The following is a 20,796-nucleotide window of genomic DNA, read 5'->3' as shown; positions in this document are numbered from 1 at the left end:
CTAAGAAAGAACCCACAACGAAGCCACATCGATATCGATTACCCAAGTCCATTCTGGACGTTGAGCTTGCTTACACTACAACTAGGTATATATGCAACGGTTCATGAATCCAAACTATTATCTCTCTGTCACTTCGGCCCATCATTGAATGCCATTTGCCCATCTTACAGCGTCAGGATGAACCTCCGAATGAGCCAGCCAGATCGTAGAGAAACACCCCGCACCTTGCGTGTGGCTCGAGCCCTCTCTTGCTCCAAATCTCCCCCACCGTTCGTTCCAGGCGTTTCAGACCCTTTGTGAACCAGACGACCAGGGCCTCGGTGTGATCAGCCGATCCCCTTGCAGAGATGGCCTCAACTCTTTCCGCAGCTAACGTTATCTGCCATGGGATGTAATTGATCCCAGCGTTGAGGCGTCACAGCGTCAACCGCTTCCATCCGTTGCCAACCACTACGACGAGAGCTACCCGGAGGTTTGATGATCGATGATAACGCTCGACGATGGCCCAAGTGTCTGTGTCCAGGTGCATGATATGTATGCCGGGTGTGTCGCGTGCCCATTGTCTCCAATATCCCGCTCCCCGCGCGGACGGTCCATTAGACGACCCAGTCAAAGCACACATATGGCCCGCGACGTCAGTCCATTTTCGTTTCATCGTATGAGACTGCATATTTCTTGAGAATCGTTCAAGACACTGGCCTTAAAGGGAGGCTACATTGATCGTTCGTTTGTAAAAAACTGTGCGACACCAGAAACACGAAAGCGTAAGGTCTAAATTAAATTGAAGGGATATTTAAACTTTCGACTTTGACTGGGTAACCGAACTATATCACCTACGGTACCTACTTGAGTCTACACGCATACTAGACCACCCTTACTAGGTCTGGTCTAGATAACCCACTTCTTTATACTTCAAACTATTGGGTATCTCACCGCCTGTCTAGATAGCTGGCCTAGGTAGCTACTATCTACTAGTTTCTCCTTGCTTCCTTCCTTAATTACTTCCTACCTGCTCTACCTCAGACCCTCGTCCAAACTATAAAAGCAAGCCTTGATCCCCTTCCTCTGCTCCGCATTCCTATATTCCATCTTTGTCCACCCACGAGTCAAACAAAACAAACCAAATAAATACAGACTCCCCAAGTTCCAAACAAACATGTTTCCCTCTCCCGCTTCCTACGTCGCCCTCAGCAGCGGCGGCGTTTCCCCCGGCCATTCCTCTTCCTCCTCCCCGCGACTCATCGTGTAAGTTCACACCCTCCCTTCCCCTCCCGCTTTCCTCCTTCCACCTACCTACCTCTCCTCCCCTTTCCGCCTCCCACCGCCCAAGTTTCCTTTCCATCGGATCTACACCGACTTCTATATCTCTCCAACCCAGTTCACTCACACTCTCTCCAAACCCGAAAGCCGCCACCCCCGCCTAGCCATCTTCACTCTCGCCCTCGTCGGCGTCGGCGCCGTCTTCAGACACGTGTCGACGACGATCCGCAACAACGAGCTGGCGCAGAAGAGCTCGCCTGGTTCGCGGTTCTTTGTCAGCGTGGACAGGAGTGGTGGGGGAATCTGATTGTGCTATCCGGGAAAAAAGGATGAAAAGACGAAGGGGTGGGTGATGTAGGGTGGTTGGTGGATGTAGGATGTTCGTGAACAAATGAGTTAATGAGTGATGAATAATGAAGCGACATGAGTTGGATGATGCGGGAGGTGTAGAATTTCTACGTGGACGGTAATGACAACAGTGGAAAGTTTGGGATTTGAATTTGGAAGATGCGTTCGTGCGAGGGGATGAACCTGGATTAGCGTTGATCAACTTTATCAGAATTACAAGAATGACAACGGCCAAGCATGAAGATAGTCAAACGCCAATCGCGTCAATTTTACTCTGCTAAAAAAAACAAGGCAACGAGACACAACTCAAAAAGCCCAAACTGAAAGAGATGCTAAGCACATGCATGTCAACCATGCAATTTTGAACAACTAACATGCCATTCTGGCTAAAACTTCAATTTCAACGCCTCACCAATGCAGCGACTACCTTAAAATAGTGCCTAGGTAGTACAAAATGCCAACCCATCAGAGAGAAAACCCACATGAGAGTAAAGAGACATAGAAAAGGAACCCAAAAAGAAAAGAAAAGAAAATATAGGAAAAGAAAAATAAATACCATAATGTAGACATGCATATGCAGATTATGCAAAGGATATCAATCAATCACTCCAACCCTTCTGTTCCCTAAGCGGACCTGCCCTTTCCTTTTAATTTACCCCTTCTTTCAGAGCAAAATCACCGCTCCTGATGAAGTCATCCTTGCGATGGTGGCGCTCATCCAGCGAACTACCACCACCCATCTGATGACGGCGACGATCGTCGTCCTCCCGCTCATCTGAATTCGATGATGCTGCTACCGCTGCTATTGCTGCTCCAATAGCAACTTTTCCCTTTCCTTTACTCCTCCGGTTATGCCTCGGCTCAAAGATTTTGTTGTTCACCTCGCTTTTCGAATAGTCGCTGTCATCTTCCTCGTGTTCTTCTCTCGAATTCCCCCTTCTGTCTGTAGTTTCTTGCCCACTCAAAGTCGGCATTGTAGTGGCAGTCTCCAACCTCCTGAACGATCTTCGTGGCCCCCGATTTGCCATATCTCTGTTTGTTGAGCCAGCCGAGCCAGCCGAGCTGGACAATCTGGACGACCTTCTCTCTTCTCCTGACCCCCGCCTTGATGGAGTGCTGTACTGCTGCTGGTGCTGCTGTTGTATCGCTTTCTTGGCCAAATAGCTACCACTGCTTGTACCTTCGTCTGCGGAATTCCCTGCCGTGCTAGGTGCCGTGCTCTTCAAGACTTGCATCTCGCGCACTACCTCGCCAAGACTAGCCTGTAGATTGGTCTTTGCCAGCATCAGTTTGTTCATCCGGTCGCTGTCCTGCTCTTGCTGGGATCTCTTCTCAAGCATGGCCGCAGCCAGCGTAGTGGAACTGGACATCACGCCATTGCCCGCTTGAAGACCGCCTCCGAGCGCTGATGGGTCAAGGTCGGCGGAGTTGGGCAGCTCGACGGACGATTGTCCTCGGGACGACGGGCTGTCATGAGTTCCACTAGCGCTATCTGGGTTTTCCAATGCTAGAGCCGAGCGGTTGTTTGGGGCGACTCGAACCATAGCTCGTGGCGACATCACCATGCTCTGTGGACGGGAGGATGCCAAGTATAAGGAGCGACGTGGAGAACGAAGACCTGCGCTTGGACTAGCTACCGACCCTTCGGGTATGCCATGCCGAGTGCTGTGGGGACGAGACTGAGATGATAATGACGGGTCCATCGATGCGGAAGAAGAACTCTCAAAGGGCCGGTCCTGCGCAGGCGCAAAAATCATCGTGTTGTTCGACATGGTACGGTTGTGCATGGGTATTCGTCGCCACGTCCCGGGACGTGGGGAGACCGGCGTTCTCTGCGCTGAGGTAAGTCCCGGATTGAAGCGTGACGGAACCCAAGTCGTGAAGTAGTCCTCTCCTGTCTCGGTCGACTGGCCTTCATCCATATCGTTTCGTACCTGTTCGGTGTCGTGAGTTGCATTGTCCTCCTCATACTCGTCGTTTGTAACCAGCTCGTCGTCACCGTTTTCCGCATCGGTGTTCTCCTTCGCCTCGTTCGCAAAATCCCGTCGGACAGTGCCATTGTTGAGATATTCGGGGACGGTGGGGAATGTCGCATTAGACACCATATCGGCCGGATCGCTTGCTGTTGATCTTGTGTCTGGATCATGTCCTGAAAACCTCTTTGGTTGCTCTCTCACCATGCTCATTCTCCTCTGCCAGTCCTGTGCCGGTCTATTGTCAACAGCACCGTAGTCGTGAGGAGACGTAAACGTCCCATCTTGTTGGTCCATCCACGTTCGGATGGCATTTTGCGTCTTCCTGCGCTCGTTACGTCGTTGAGTCCGTATAGTTGCAAAATCAGGAGCACGTCGGAACACCTCTTCCAAGGCACGATCCTTCTGAAAACCAACCAACGATTCTTCACGAATTCGAAGGCTCGGGCTGAAGAGTGCTGTCCTGCTTGCGGGGTCTACAATGGAAACCGCTCTGTGACGGCTGCGGCCTGGATTTTCCACCAGGTCCGTTGGCTCGTACACAGAGGGGGCCAAAATGAACCTTTCATAGATGAAAATGATAAGTAATAGGGGGAAGTGAGTCACTTTGATGACGGTACGATTGAGCCAGACAAACTGCCTCATGGGCATTAAAAATCTCAGTGGGGTCAACGCCCAAGCAAGAATGTTGACTGGTGCAACGTATGAAAAAAGCGAGTCGTTTTTCACCATGGAAATCGTGTTGATGGCGAAGAGAAACCTGTATAGATTAGCAAAGACCCAATGAGAAGACGGTAACATGACATCGAAAGTGACTCACTGATGCTCCTGCTTTGCGTTCAATGCAATAGCCATAAATGAGTTTGTTAGCACGGTCACAAGTAATGTCCTAAAAGAAGGTCAGCCTTTGCACACTCCGGGCATTTGATTTTCTCAGCTTACACAATCACGAAGTGGCAAATGATGAGAAACAGGCCGAGTAACGTCTTTCCCATCCAGTTATGATCCGGCCATATTTCCCAAGCAGCCGGACTATAGCCCACCAGTATCTGAAACATGCTGTATGCTACTACACTCGGATCGTCCGTGCTTTTGGAGATGAAGAACACCGAGAAGCCGCAGCAGACTACAATGACCAAGACGAAAACCGCAACTAGGTCAACAGCCATCAGCCGGAATGCTATCAGTAACTGTGAAAAGTACTGATAGTGATCCAGTATACTGAAAATCCTGGGGAGCAAAAGGATGGCGATAGCAGCGAGTACATCATAGGCATTGTCGTTCAGCTTGTGTGGGTCGAGAAGAAATACGCCGTAAATGCGCATGCAGTAGTAGATGATCAACAGCAACAGGATACCCAAGTCGAAAATGTTCCAGAAGCTCATGATGTAGAGCGAGAATCCGTGCTCGTTGAAGCCGATGACTTCATCGAGCATAAACCCAGCGCTCCAGAACCAGAAGATCAACTCCAGCGTGGTGATTGTGCTGGATCTCTCATTGAGAACAGCCATGAACAGGCAGAGAAGAACACCCAGTGAGCAGGTAGAGAGAAACCGGCGATATCGTGGGACCCTCAGTCGTGAGAGTTTAAAAACCGAGGCTTGACGAGGATCGTACAGCGTAACAGATCTTCGTCCCAGCGGCAATGGTTGGCCCCTGAGACGGTCCTCCTTGCCTTGCTGACTACCAAGGAGTGGTGTTCGTACCGTGCTTTGGCGGCGAGACTGGGCGGAAGATAAATCGGTAGCTATCGAGGTGCGACGATGTAACTGATCTGCGGCAGAGTAAAAGCTAATGGCACCATTCCAAATGGCCTCGAGTTGTTGTACGACCAGAGGATGGGACAAGAAGTGTTTTGCCGAGGCTCGTATGGCGACTTCGAGAGTTGATGTTCTCATGGCGGCCGGCTTCTCTCTCTTATTCGAATTGGTCGGCATATGCATTCCCGTGACGCCCTGCAGAGGATAAAAGTCATAGGATAGGGCATCAACAAGTTCCCGAGTCGAGTATTCCTTGAGGAGCTTGATGGCTAGCAACTCGCAGACCTTGGCTCGTGTGCTGCTGGTGCCAGTGTTTGCTGGGTATACTTGAGACTCTTTTTCGAATTGAAGACAGTTTGCCATGAGGGCATATAGAGTTCCTCTTGAGAAATGCTGGGACCGAATCTGTTGTTGCATTGGCTTTACCAGAAATTGAAACACCTGGGGAGACCTCAACTGCTCCCAGGTCAAGGTCGTATCGGTTCTTGCCTGAACAATAATGCGGATAGCATGCGTCATGCTATATATTGGAAGGGAATCTAGCGGTTTGTACAAGATTAGCCTTGCAAATGGTCTTTGGTGTATATGGAGTAACGGAAGGTATCATACCAAGGTGCCCAGCACAGAAGAGCGGCAGAACACCAATTGCCTGATTCAGACCATCTTCATCCTCAGCACCTCGGTTGGAAGCGTTCTGGCGTGGTTGTCTCGCATCGTCGGACTCGTCGTCGTCATCGTCGGCCTCGGTGAAGTCGGCGGTCGCGTGTCGATGTTGCGTATAACTCCGGACAGAAGCAGGACGTCGTAGTAGCGGTTCCGAGTTTCTCTCAAGTAGATCGCCGTCGTCTGGGTTGCGCGCAGCACCCTTGAAGGGTCGTATCAAGGTGGACAGCATGCTTTCTTCTGGCCCCAACGGGTCTCGATGGCCCCCGACTCAAGTTCCTGTGGACGTTTAAAGCGCCATGGACGCGGTCATTATCGCAAAACCGCGGGCCACTGGTGAGGAATGAATGGTAAGGGGATCGAGGCGAGAAGGTTGGCGTAGGTTGATGTTTGCGACTTGCGAGAGGGGCGAACAAGATAAGGCAAGAAATAGAGACAAGGGGTTGTTTTCAGTAAGGCAGGGGACTGAACGTAGTCCTGGTATAAAATATGAGGCCGGCCGGAGAGATACCCTGGTTACCGCAGTGGAATTTCAGCGGGAGAGGATGCGAAGCTAAGAAATCCGGGGAGCCGGACTTGACGTAGAGGCAACCTCGAGATAAGTCAGTCGAGTCGCGGGGGGGGCCTCGATAATGAGATGAGGTGGTGCAGAAAAGAAATGGCTGTACGCCGGTCACACAGCGGCGGCTACAATCCAGAAGCCAGCAGGTCCAGGAATAAGAACAGGAAGACGGGAAGAAAGAAACGAAGGAAGAAAGGCAACCAAAGGTCGCTGGCGTCGAGGCTTTCCAATTCCCTTGTCACTTAGTGGCACGTTGACAACCTAGTTGCAAGTTAGCTCAGGTCGTCCCGTTGTTTCGTCTCAAGTGACAAGACAGCTTTGGAGACCAAGCCCGTCCGGTTTCCCCGATCCAGCAAAGTGGCAGGTACCGATGGTGTATTCTTGGAGGCTGTAACTTTCAACCTTTTCGTCTTGACTGCCCGCCGTGAGCCGGCCGCAACCATTCCCGTCCTTGTATTTTACCCGATGTAAGTGAAGTGGTCCTTCTTTCTTACGTAGGAGCCATCTTTAGGTTTTTGCTCCGAGACTTTGACAACACCATAGACAGATCACGGGAGTCTCGACATGGGCTGCTGCAAGACAAATGACGCGCGTGAAGCGCAACAGCACCTGACACTGACAAGTAACCATCGTAGGTGGTGAGCTCGAAAGAGGGGAACAACCGTGAGATGTGTCGGAAGATGATGGAACCCAAACTGCCTAGTGTCAAACACGGGCTTCGTCTAACCATGAATGGATGATAAGAAGGATGTGCGGAGTTTGGTGACTGAGGAAATCCTAGGTAGGAATGCGGTGAGCGGCACGATGGTCAGAGCATCGCAGGGCACAAGACAGTCCAAGAAACAATACAATCTTGGGGCTGACCGGGGGCCCTTGCGACATCAGCGCCTTCCCACGCGTATCCCACCAATCACGCCAGCCTACCTGGCCATCTTGCCATTTAGTGGTTCTCACTCTCCCAGACCACACTTGACGAATGGAACCTCCAAGTTGCTGGGTCCAGTCTCAAATCTCGCAAGTTCCATTTCCACTTTGCACTCTTCCTTCAATTCCCATTGAATTTCGACAGACAGACAGACAGACAGGAGGCTCACTGCTTTTGTCTTTGAGGGGGAATGAATCCTTATAAGTCTTGACGTTATCGTCTCCCGCAGTCCGTCTCTCCCTCTTTCCTCTCACCAGGCATTGCACCAAGGCCCCCTCTTCCCGTCCAGGGCCTCAACGGAACGCGGCCGATCTCACATGGGCAATCGAGCGAATAAGACAACCTCTTTTGTTTTTCCTTCGTGTGCACCTGGTACAAGCCCCCATTCCATCTTCCTCGAATCATATCCAGAGTATGGTCGCTGCCAAGCACAGCCTGCCGACGTACTGCGTTGTGAATGAGGCTGAGAAAGTGCTTGTCAAGGCCTCGAGGGCGGTCAAGATGATTCAAAGCCTTGAGACAGACCCTCTCTTGCGTTTGGTGCGAGCTGTCTCACTCTTCTTATCATGGACTTTTCTTCCGCATACTGAGCGTTATTGCCCGCAAGCCGTCCGCTGGGCTTTTGCCAGATGACGATTGACACTAGCGACTGCATGTCTGGATGTATATATATCGTCGATACTTATATCGCCATCACGCAGGGTCCTGGTGGTAACACATGATCAAAGATTTGTCTCGATGCAACAGCGATTGTAGGAGACCGGTCGATGGTCGTCTCGCTAGTCCGGGTGGGTCCGCCGTCGATGCAGGATAGGTTGAGATGTGATGGAGGGTTGCAACAAGTCATTCGATTCGGTCACAAGCCGCATCCGCCACGACGGGCACTTACATCCTTTAAACGACTCATGCACGTTGGACGAGGCGACACGGCAAGCCCCAACCATTTCTTGCTTGACCAAGTGCTCTCATCAGAAGCTATGAGACATCATGTCAGGCTATCGAGTCGGATATGAATTTCAGTCTTTCGAGCTATTGATAACTGATGGGGCATCCTACATGCCTACCTCATCAGTCGTCCACAACTGTCTCAGCTACGCATCTCGAAGCAATTTCGAAGACAGGTTTACGTTGAACATGGGCAGATGGGGTTACGACCGTCATCAAAGATCCTGGGTACTTTGATACAGAACACACAACAACTGTATTACCTGTGACACCCTCCGCGAACCTCTGCGGCCAGCTGACGATCTCGAGGCTGCAAACATAGCTGACTATGGTGGTGCGGAGCGCCTTGGGGCGGCGTCATGTCCCGTTACGGCTACTGCACCTTCTCGGTGCAATTGCTCTTCCTGTCACATTGACCAGTGTTTGTCTAGGCCTGTACTACGGTCCAAGGAACCACCACAGTAGTTGACAGCCTGGTGGGCAATGGAGTTTAGATCGGTACAGCACCAGCTGTACGTTACATTCTTGGACTGCTGGACGTATAAGGACCCTAACCCAGGAGCCCCGCCGTGTGCGAAACAAGAGTCCGAGCCTCATACTGGTAACCCTGTAATTAGCGATCAGGGCGGTTTCTGGTGGATTGATCGTTATGGCCAGGATATCGCTAATGTAAGGTTGGGGTATTTTGAGCCCACAATTCTACTGACAGGGGGGTTGAAAAGGCTGGAGAACAACGTGCTTGTATTAAATAACTGTTTACTATAGTGATTTCGCTGTAGAGCTATTTATAAAGTACGAATCGATAGTTAACTGCCGTTTCTCGTCCCGGGCGCTCAACTAATCCTAGACCAATAGTTTCTAGCGCCTTCTAAGCATCGCCAAATAAACCATATCCACCTATTCTTATTATTCTTCATACTAGATAATAGTCGTAATGGCTTTCAATGCCTCTATAGTAGAAATTTCTACTATTTCAGCATCCTCATTATCATCGCCATCATTTAGTTCTTAAACTTCTAAGAAGGTCTTAGCAACGTACTAGAGAATATCTTAGGGGTCTTCTCGAACTTGCTCCTCTGGAGGGTTAATAAAATTAACGATATTCATTACATCCTTAACCCGCCCAACTCTAGCGAACTCCTTTATTAACTTTTGAATATAGATAGCTTTATCCTAATTAAAGGGTCGTCGTTCTAAACCATATACTAATCCTAATAACTGTAACTTCTTAAAGCAATTATCAATAGTCTCTTCCTTAACCTTATACTTCCACGCATCGATAACCTAATAGATTGCTTATAGTACCGTAGTCTTTTTAACAGCATCTTCCCTATTAAAGGTATAGTGCACTAAGTGTTGTAACCAAGCGTAGCAGTAGTAAACCTTCAGACTATTAATAATACCTTAATCTATAAACTAGTAAATAGAAATAGTATTAGCTAATAGTATTTTAATAGTAGTATTAGCTAAGGGTTAATTATCGTACTGCTCTTTCAATTGCTTTAAGGCGGAGCAATAAGTAGAAACTCTATCAACTAATAATAATACCCAACGGCCAACCATTTAACAATCGAACTATTATAGAAACTCTATAAATATTAAGGCAATCATCTATACCTTTTTATTACTCTACTATACAATAGGGAGATTATTAATAAACCTTCCATCTTTACCGAATAAACGAAGGTTCTTTACATTACCTAGAACCTATAGATCGAACTTATATATACCCATTATATTAACATAGGGGAGTATAGTAATTCTCTCCTTCTTTTTTTTTAATCCTACTTATAATTTAATAACCAATATAACATTAGGAATCATTAACTAAAAAAGAGCAATCTCGTTAATATTATACGTATTATTAGAACTATACTATTCAACTAGCTTCTTAATCTCCTCAATCCTCTCTTAGGACCCCACAATATCAATCGATCTACCTTTACCGGACTACTTATACTTCTTAATATAATAGCGGCGTTTAAATCCATTAAACTAACCGTTAGAGAAAGAGGGTACAATAAGGAGCCGGAAGTTAGGTATCTTAAACTATAGAGACTTAGCCGCTTCTTTAATTATATCGCCGGAGATAGGAAGTTAGTTATTCTCTATTCGAATAACCCACTCGAATAGAACCTTCTCGAGGATAGGGAAGTCCGCTAAATAAACTTTAAAAATACTAGTAACGCCCCTTATAAACGCCTTCTTATCCAAATAAGCGAACTTAAGCTTCAGAAATTCGGATATAGTAGACTAACTAACAAGGTAGCCTAATTCTTTAGTAACCCATACAACAACCTCGCGTTAAGTATATTTAGGATTATCGTAAATAAACACACGAATCTTTTGACGTTGAAGCTCGTTAATAGGGTAACAACAATAGTTTCTTTAAATAAGCATAATATTAATCTCGAAATCTAACATAAAAGAGGGCTCGTTTCTAATCGTAAGAGTAAACAAATAACTTCAAAATATAGTAATTTAAGTAAATTAACAAGAGGGACGAAACGGCTGGGCGGAGTATACTAACCAGTACTAGCTTCCAGAGGGTAAAACGTATCGGCTATTAAGGGGTTAACACTCCTATTAGTAGGTGTTGGGAGCTGGCGGGAGCTATCAGACGGTTGTAAAAATAACGATTTTAGTGTATTAGTCAGCAATAATCTTAATTTAAATCGTAAATTAGAGGTTAATCGTTATTACCATATTATCGCCATACAAATCTGCACTGTTCCCCATAATCTGAACGTTATAGACAGAATATCGTTATACCTCTGATCGCTAATTACAGGGTTACCAGTACTTGTAAGAGCTTACAATCCCGAGCAGACCGGTCCTTACCCGGCGAAAACAAGACCCACTCCGAGCCGGATGGCCCATTTTCCCTGGCGGACTTTCCGGGTGGTGGTGCATACAGTGAGATGATGGCACCGGCCAAGACCCGAAGCACAAACTCAACATACTTGGAGCGGAACATGATCTTTGGAATTCCGCACTCTTGCAAATCCTTTGGCATGCTGTATGACTCGGAGACTTGACTCCATCAACCCAGTTGCTTATCCGTTTCCTCACAGTGTACGTCCCGTTATATTGCAAACACAGAGGTACATGAAGCTCTCAAGTCTCGATATACAGTCAGCAACTGACACCAACACGCACTGCGTGGGCTATGGTGAGCGCCCGCCGCCAGAAGACTTCGGCCCGTGAGGGAAGTGAGGGCTACGGGACGGTTGAGATCGGTGTTAAGATCCCGACAACCGGACCCGATGCGAACGATGACTCTGACGAGCCCCAAAGAGCAAGCGATACCGCTGCTCCATCACCCCACAGATGGCTGGTTGGCGTACGTAAGAGGAAAACCTCGCTTCGATCAGCAGAAGCCCATTTTGTTCACCTCTTCTGTAGGGATACAAAAGGTTAGCTTGGTACGACGATCGAACAAGAAACAGGGAGCAGGCAGACGGTAGGAGAGCCATTTCCTGTGCAAAAAATTAAGGTTCTTTGCCACTCGCAAGAACCGAGCTAACCATTTCTATCCCTGCAGAGGTGGAGTTTACCCCATCACGATTTTGGCGAGGACAACCAGATGCATACTGCGTACACTGCATATGTATCATGTAGGGCAAGCAAAAAAGATGGTTTCTGCCAATGCTGAAATTTTAGCGAACATATCAACATCGAACATCGGATGGTGATTGTGACAACATGCTGCAACTCTGCCGGTCCTCTCCTGCCGTCACGGGCCTCACGGCATCGCATCGGTCCTAATAATGATGGTACGTAGTCGAAGACGACCGATCGGCAGTGACAAAATAGGGACGGCGAAAATGCCGGACACCTGGACGGACGGGCCCCGGATTGGTGACAGGGGACAGCACTTGTTGACATGGATTTTTGTGGTGGTGATGGTACCCACGGTCGCACACGACAAGATTGATGACACCTGAGTCCAGCACCCAAAACACCACCAAACTCAGTCTTACACCACGCAAATCAGGAACTTTCATTGTATTGAATGCTCAGCGACGGCGCCTTCATTGTCTATGCAGTTGTGTAGTCTTTGTGGTATCGGCTCAACGCATCTACTATGCAGTACGTATAGTCATGGTGTCTTTTAGTGTACGTTTAAGCCGCTCAGCCTTTCGCCGGGTCCAAGGTCAAAATCTGAACCCGGGTCCGGGTGTCATCAAGATTTTGTCCTGGGCGACCCACGGTACAGGGTCTTTGACAAACCCCCCCACTTAATTCTCTTCACCTGTAATATCATTGGTTTTCGGCTTTGGCTCTAGACGAACTTGGCAGGCGATGCAAGCTTGAATCGTCTGGGGCCCCCTCCAAGACGGTCGTTCAGTGTTCAGGGGACCCCCGCTGCCCCGCGCTAAATCTTTGCCTGCCGGATGTGCAGGTGTCGCCCGCGCGGTCCTGCGGCGCTGCCGGCCCTGCCAACTCCCGCTGGACCCGCCCCTCCAGGTTCTCACGAGCCACCGAAGACGGCATTGGACAATGGCGTGAATAACGGAAAACTTTTCTGAATCCCACTCGCCTCGCTCCGTCGCCCAGGCCGTCTGTCCCCAACCCAATTACGGGCACAGCGTGGCGGGCTGACGGACTGGCGGGGCTCCTCGAGGCTGCCGAAACAAGACAAAAAAAAAAAATATTTACCCCGTGGTCGAGTCCTGGGATCCTTTCTCTTCCTCTCCTCTCCTCTCTCTCTTCCTCTTGCTATCAAGCAGAGGCCATATCGAGCTTGGATAGTGAGGATATCCAGCTGAAACATACACATTCACCAACATAACCTTGCCCGTTTCTCGCTGTTCATCCCCCAACGAAAACGAATCAGCTCCTGAGCTCTTCTTGACGAAGCTCTCACCATCTTTGACGTCCTCTCAACCACCGTCTTCCATTCTCGATTCTGTGCCGCTTTTTCACTACTCTTTTCTTTTCCACTATACCCTTCTTACCATAGTCATTTTTCTCTCTTTTTTGTTTATACTCTAAAAGTTCACCTGTTTCCATCATGGCTGCCACCGTCTACCGCCCCGCCACGGCCCCCATCGCCGATGCGCCTTGCGAAGGCCTTGTTTGCCTGGAGCTTGAGGATGGCTCTGCCTACCAAGGCTACAGCTTTGGTGCGCCCAAGAGCATTGCCGGCGAGCTTGTCTTCCAGACCGGCATGGTCGGCTACCCTGAGTCCGTGACCGATCCTTCGTACCGCGGTCAGATTCTCGTCATTACCTTCCCTCTTGTTGGAAACTATGGCGTCCCCTCGCGGGAGACCGTCGATGATCTGCTTAAGGATCTCCCCGCCCACTTCGAGTCCAACCAGATTCACATTGCCGGTCTCGTTACCGCCTCTTATGCTGGCGAAGACTTCTCGCACTTCCTCGCCACCTCGTCCCTTGGAACATGGCTCAAGGAGCAGGGCATCCCTGCCATGTACGGTGTCGATACCCGCGCCCTCACCAAGCGCATCCGCGAGAAGGGTAGCATGCTTGGTCGCATGCTCCTCCAGAAGGAAGACTTGGCTGTCAGCGCTCCTTCTCTCGGAGTTCCTGGCGACTGGAAGCCTCACTTCGAGACTATCGAATGGGTTAACCCCAACGAGAAGAACCTCGTTGCCGAAGGTAAGCAACATTTGCCCTCCGCTAAGATGGACAGGCCATTTCTAACACGCTACTTTCAGTCTCGATCAAGGAGCCCAAGCTCTACAAGCCCGATGAGGCCACTGCCCTCAAGCACCCCTCGGGTCGCAACCTTCGTATTCTCTGCCTCGATGTCGGCATGAAGTACAACCAACTCAGGTGCTTCATCAAGCGCGGTGTCGAAGTCCTCGTTTGCCCATGGGACTACGATTTCTCAAAGGAAGAATATGATGGTCTGTTCATCTCCAACGGTCCTGGTGACCCGAAGGTCATGGACACCACTGTCGAGCACATCTCTGCCGCCCTGCAGAAGAACAACACACCCATCTTCGGTATCTGCTTGGGTCACCAGCTGCTCGCTCGTGCTGCCGGTGCCAAGACGGTCAAGCTCAAGTTCGGTAACCGTGGCCACAACATTCCTTGCACCAGCATGGTCACCGGAAAGTGCCATATCACCTCGCAGAACCACGGTTATGCTGTTGACGCTACCACTCTCCCCACCGGATGGCAGGAGCTGTTCATCAACGCCAATGATGGCAGCAACGAGGGTATCATGCACGTCGACCGCCCCCACTTCAGTGTCCAGTTCCACCCTGAGAGCACCCCCGGCCCCCGCGACACCGAGTTCCTCTTTGATGTCTTCATTCAGACTGTTGCCAAGTGCACTACCGATAACACTCTCCTCCAGAAGGGTGTCGAATTCCCCGGTGGAACCACTGAGGAGAATGAGAGACTCCACCCCCGTGTCGATGTCAAGAAGGTCCTCGTCTTGGGCAGTGGTGGTCTCAGCATCGGTCAGGCTGGTGAATTCGACTACTCGGGATCTCAGGCCATCAAGGCTTTGAAGGAAGAAGGTATCTACACTGTCCTCATCAACCCCAACATTGCCACCATTCAGACCTCCAAGGGCTTGGCCGACAAGGTCTACTTCTTGCCAGTAAACGCCGAGTTCGTCCGGAAAGTTATCAAGTACGAACAGCCCGATGCCATCTACTGCACCTTTGGTGGCCAAACCGCTCTCTCGGTCGGTATCCAGCTCAAGGATGAGTTTGAGGCTCTTGGTGTCAAGGTTCTCGGTACCCCCATTGATACCATCATCACCACGGAGGACCGTGAGCTCTTTGCTCGCAGCATGGAGTCCATTGGTGAGAAGTGTGCCAAGTCCGCTTCGGCCAGCAGTGTTGAGGAGGCCCTCAACGCGGTCAAGGACATTGGTTACCCGGTTATTGTTCGTGCAGCCTACGCTCTTGGTGGTCTCGGCAGTGGCTTCGCCAACAACGAAGCTGAGCTCGTTGACCTGTGCAACAAGGCGCTGGCAGCCAGTCCCCAGGTTCTTGTCGAGCGCAGTATGAAGGGCTGGAAGGAGATCGAGTACGAGGTTGTTCGTGACGCCCAGGACAACTGTATCACTGTGTGCAACATGGAGAACTTCGATCCTCTTGGCATTCATACCGGCGATTCCATTGTCGTCGCGCCTTCCCAGACGCTTTCCGATGAAGACTACAACATGCTTCGCACTACTGCTGTCAACGTCATTCGCCATCTTGGAGTTGTCGGCGAGTGTAACATCCAGTATGCTCTGAACCCCTTCTCCAGGGAGTACTGCATTATCGAAGTCAATGCCAGATTGTCGCGTTCCTCGGCCTTGGCTTCCAAGGCTACCGGATACCCCTTGGCTTTCATTGCTGCCAAGTTGGGTCTCGGTATTCCTCTGAAGGAGATTAAGAACACCGTTACCAAGGTGACCTGCGCTTGCTTCGAGCCTTCTCTGGATTATGTTGTGGTCAAGATGCCTCGTTGGGATTTGAAGAAGTTCACCCGCGTCTCCACTCAGCTCGGCTCTTCCATGAAGAGTGTCGGCGAGGTCATGAGCATCGGCAGGACATTTGAAGAGGCCATCCAGAAGGCTATTCGTGCCATCGATTTCCACAACCTTGGCTTCAGCGAGTCCAAGGGTGCGCTCATGTCCGTCGACGACGAGCTCCAGACCCCCTCTGACCAGCGTCTATTCGCCATTGCCAACGCCATGCACGCGGGCTACACTGTCGACAGAATCTGGGAATTGACCAAGATCGACAAGTGGTTCTTGTCCAAGCTCAAGGGCCTGAGCAATTTCGCCAAGGACATGACCAAACTCACGGCTAACGATGTTGTTGGTCGTCCTGATCTGCTCCTTCGCGCGAAGCAGCTTGGCTTCTGCGACCGTCAGCTTGCCAACTTCTGGGATTCCAACGAGCTAGCTATTCGTCGCATGCGTCTTGAGGCAGGAATCACTCCTTTCGTCAAGCAGATCGACACCGTCGCCGCTGAATTCCCTGCCTTCACCAACTACCTGTATCTGACCTACAACGCCAGCGAGCACGATGTTTCGTTCGAAGACCGTGGTGTCATGGTTCTTGGTTCGGGTGTGTACCGCATTGGTTCTTCCGTCGAATTTGATTGGTGTTCCGTTCGGGCCATTCGCACGCTCCGCGAGTCTGGCTTCAAGACCATCATGGTGAACTACAACCCTGAGACCGTCAGTACCGACTATGATGAAGCCGACAAGCTGTACTTCGAGAACATCAACCTGGAGACCGTTCTGGACGTCTATCAGATGGAGGACGCAACCGGAGTGTTGGGAGCTATGGGTGGCCAAACCCCCAACAACATTGCTCTGCCCCTTCTTCGTGCTGGCGTCAGAGTTCTGGGTACTTCTCCTGAGATGATTGACACTGCCGAGAACCGCTACAAGTTCTCCCGCATGCTTGACCGTATCGGTGTCGACCAGCCGACTTGGAAGGAACTTACCAGCTTCGATGAGGCGAAGGCCTTCTGCCAGAAGGTATCGTACCCGGTGCTGGTCAGACCTTCCTATGTGCTTTCTGGCGCTGCCATGAACACTGTCTACTCCGAGGCCGATCTTGAGTCCTACCTTCAGCAGGCTGCCGATGTCTCTCCTGAGCACCCTGTCGTCATTACCAAGTACATCGAGAACGCCAAGGAAATCGAGATGGACGCTGTGGCCAAGGATGGAAAGGTTGTTGGACATTTCATTTCTGAACACGTTGAGAACGCCGGTGTTCACTCTGGTGATGCAACCCTTATCCTGCCGCCTCAGGATCTGGAGCAGACCACTATCCAGCGCATCGAGGAAGCCACTCGCAAGATCGGTGCCGCTCTCAACGTTACCGGCCCCTTCAACATCCAGTTCATCGCCAAGGACAACGACATCAAGGTGATTGAGTGCAACGTTCGCGCTTCGCGCTCTTTCCCCTTCGTCTCCAAGGTTATGGGAGTTGATCTGATCGAGATGGCCACCAAGGCTATCATGGGTCTGCCTTTCGTAGAGTACCCCGCCATCGATCGTCCTTCTGGCGGTGTCGGTGTCAAGGTCCCCCAGTTCAGTTTCTCTCGTCTGTCTGGCGCTGACCCCGTCTTGGGTGTTGAGATGGCTTCCACTGGTGAAGTTGCCTCCTTTGGTGTTGACAAGTACGAGGCCTACCTGAAGGCTTTGATGTCCACCGGCTTCAAGGTTCCCAAGAAGAACATTTTGCTCTCCATCGGTTCATACAAGGACAAGAAGGAGATGCTGCCTTCTGTGGCCAAGCTTTCTCAGATGGGCTACAAACTCTTCGCTACCGCTGGTACCGCCGATTTCCTTCAAGAGCACGACATCCCCGTGCAATTCTTGGAGGTTCTCGCCAAGGAGGACGATCAGAAGTCCGAGTACTCCCTCACCCAGCACTTGGCTAACAACATGATCGACCTGTACATCAACCTGCCCTCCAACAACAGATACAGACGCCCTGCCAACTACATCAGCAAGGGTTACCAGACACGTCGCATGGCTGTTGATTACCAGATTCCCTTGGTCACCAACGTGAAGAACGCCAAGATCCTCGTCGAGGCTATCGCCAGGTACCGTGACATGGAGATCGGCGAGCGTGACTACCAGACTAGCCATACCCCACTTCAGCTCTCTGGGCAGGTCAACTTCACCCTTCAGGACTCGCTCTCCAGGCCTCACTCTTTCAAGAAAGCCCACGTTCTCTCCGTAGAGCAGTACACTCGCGCCGACTTGCATCTTCTTTTCACTGTTGCCGAGGAGATGCGCCTCAGTGTCCAGCGCGGAAACGTCATGGACATTCTTAAGGGACGCATGCTTGCCACTCTCTTCTACGAGCCTTCCACCCGTACGTCGGCGTCTTTCGAGGCGGCTATGAAGCGTCTGGGCGGTGAAGTTATTTCCATCGCTACGCAACACTCCTCTGTTCAGAAGGGCGAGACTCTGCAGGACACGCTCCGTACTCTTGCCTGCTACGCCGACGCCATTGTTCTCCGCCATCCCGACGAGACCTGCGTTGACGTTGCCAAGAAGTACAGCCCGGTGCCTGTTGTCAACGCTGGTAACGGAAGCAGGGAGCACCCCACCCAGGCTTTCTTGGATCTCTTCACTGTCCGTGAGGAGCTGGGCACTGTCCAGGGCTTGACCTTCACGTTCGTCGGTGACCTTCGCTATGGCAGACCTGTGCATTCCCTGGTCTACTTGCTTCGTCACTATTCGGGAGTCAAGGTGCAGCTCGTCTCCCCCAAGGGACTTGAGTTGCCTACCGATGTTCGTCAGCAACTGGTCAAGGCCGGCCAGCTGCTCTGCGAGTCTGAGACGTTGACCCCTGAGATTCTCGGCAAGACTGATGTCTTGTACTGCACTCGTGTGCAAAAGGAGAGGTTCCCGAGCGAGGCCGAGTATGAGAAGGTGAAGGGTTCTTACCGCATCGACAACCAGACCCTTAAGCACGCCAAGAGCAAGATGGCTATCATGCACCCGCTCCCCAGAAACGAGGAGATTGCTGAGGAGGTTGACTTCGACCAGCGGGCCGCATACTTCAGACAGGTAAGATCCTCCTTTGACATTGTTTCCGCTACAATGCGGCTTCAAGTTCGTTTGCTGACAGATTGTAGATGAGATATGGTCTCTACTGCCGTATGGCCCTCCTGGCGTTGGTCATGTCTGGTTAGAAGATGGTCGTTTCTCAATTTTTCATTTAGGGTTTTCGGTGTTCCGGTGTATAGACAAAAAAGGGTATAATTTCCTTTGTCGTGTCTATCTAACACAAGAAGAGTAAGAGATAGAACGCGTAAACGATTTCGGTAGACATGTTCGTTTTCGCTTTTTTTTTTCTTTTTCTCTCTCTTCAAAGTCCGCTTGAAGCGGCTATGATTTAATGATACAAATGGGTGTAATGATTTGTATGAATGATTGTGAATGATGCGTATGTTCGTTATGTATGTACACTGTTGATCGGTGTGCGTACGTTACGTGCGTTACGTTCGTTCGTTTCGTTCATTCGTTATGTATACGTTATGTACGTACGTTTATTTCGTTTCTTTTTTTCATGTTTTTTTTCGTTTTATATGTATACGTTTGATACGTATCTTTTTGTATATAGCTTAGATCTAATGCCTAATCTAATTGAATGACTCACTACCAACTTTTGTTCACTCTGTTTTTGCCTTCGCTTTATCTGATCTTCAAACCTGGGAAGAAGATCTGGTGTTTCATGTACAAGGAACAACAGATCTCTGGCAGATCCAGAAGTTCACCAGTGGAATGTTCGACAACCAGGTACATAGTGACAGAGGGTTCTTTCGCCACTTCCAGGCTGGTTAGGTGACATTGCCCGCCCCAACCCCAAGAGCATTTGGTTCGTTATTGCGCGCTGTGAATGGAGTCAAGTGTTGGTGCATGTGTGTGGGATACGTAGATACTTGGCGCGAAACGATCAATTGGTGGTGTTTTTACCTTGGCTCTGGCAAGTCAAAATTCCTTGATCTCTGCTTGCGTCTCAGACCCCCCCATCCGTCTTGTTTCGCTATCTTTTGTCTTTGCCTCTGAATCAAAGGAGCTGTTGTTGGTTCAGGCCTACGCCGGATGATGTGGTGAAGCAGAGGTATGTATGATTTAGTCTAGAAGATGGTTGAGTGTTTGCGATCTTTTGCAGTCGAACTGGATGGGATTGATGGGGAAACAGAAACGAAGCGGAGAGCTTAAAATGGATGAATTAGATGTACTTGTAGGGAGTCCATCGAGAGAAACATGCCATGTCTATTCGTCCCATTATCCTACAACGAACCACCCAAAGTGATGGATGAATCTGTAGGTAGGTAGCTCGACCATCCAAGTACATCCCAACACCCCGAAGAGGCGTCGGCCGGCCCAAACACCCCCCTTGAAGTTGACGAAAGCCATCTCAAATCCTTACGTACCCAGCTATATAACCACCATGAGCATAACGAGAGGTGCTCCCGCTCGATCTCGCTGCTGCTCTTTGGTTCAGTTTGCTTCAATCCGAGTTCAGCGGGCGATTCTCCTTCAGCTCCCGTCCGTCGTTATCTGATTCGAAATCTGCAATGAGACGGAATGGACAGACAGACCCACGCCCGGACCGGTGACGACTACCGCTTATCCCCGTTCGTTTCGGAGGGGGGGCCGAACGCAGGAGCGGCAGAGTGTTGGGCTTGTACCTGACAACTGACAAGCAAGAGTGGATTACGGCGACAAGGGTCGACCGTGGACAACGGGAACGAGAGAGCGCCCATGGCTTTTTTGTCTTGTTGTCGTGTAGTGTACACCTCTGCTGGCATTCGAGCCTGTTAGAGTGATACCGCTCTACTACAATATATGGGGGCTTGATTGCGGCCAAGCCGGTCATCTTCTGTATAGAAGCCGAAATCT

At 50.3% G+C, this 20,796-nt stretch overlaps 3 protein-coding genes across 3 annotated transcripts; 2 read left to right on the top strand and 1 right to left on the bottom strand.

Annotated features, from left to right (window-relative positions):
* Positions 1-834: 834 nt before the first annotated feature.
* Positions 835-1,945, top strand: NCU08282 (hypothetical protein). The gene is made up of 2 exons (XM_956715.3): positions 835-1,245; positions 1,408-1,945. The coding sequence occupies exons 1-2, from the start codon at positions 1,157-1,159 to the stop codon at positions 1,565-1,567; spliced, it is 249 nt and encodes an 82-aa protein (XP_961808.1). The 5' UTR covers positions 835-1,156; the 3' UTR covers positions 1,568-1,945.
* NCU08283 (integral membrane channel protein) lies at positions 1,517-7,038 on the bottom strand. The gene is made up of 4 exons (XM_956716.2): positions 5,951-7,038; positions 4,524-5,880; positions 4,402-4,470; positions 1,517-4,341 (listed from the first exon to the last, which is right to left on the bottom strand). Exons 1-4 carry the CDS (start codon positions 6,234-6,236, stop codon positions 2,256-2,258), a joined length of 3,798 nt encoding a protein of 1,265 aa, XP_961809.2. The 5' UTR covers positions 6,237-7,038; the 3' UTR covers positions 1,517-2,255.
* A 5,916-nt stretch (positions 7,039-12,954) lies between these two features.
* Positions 12,955-19,552, top strand: pyr-3 (pyrimidine-3). The gene is made up of 3 exons (XM_956720.2): positions 12,955-14,060; positions 14,120-18,954; positions 19,023-19,552. The coding sequence occupies exons 1-3, from the start codon at positions 13,454-13,456 to the stop codon at positions 19,077-19,079; spliced, it is 5,499 nt and encodes a 1,832-aa protein (XP_961813.1). The 5' UTR covers positions 12,955-13,453; the 3' UTR covers positions 19,080-19,552.
* Positions 19,553-20,796: the final 1,244 nt, after the last annotated feature.

This window comes from Neurospora crassa, linkage group IV (genome assembly GCF_000182925.2).
Source record: "Neurospora crassa OR74A linkage group IV, whole genome shotgun sequence".
Taxonomy (NCBI): Eukaryota; Fungi; Ascomycota; class Sordariomycetes; order Sordariales; family Sordariaceae; genus Neurospora; species Neurospora crassa.
This window is presented reverse-complemented; position numbering and strand designations above follow the sequence as displayed.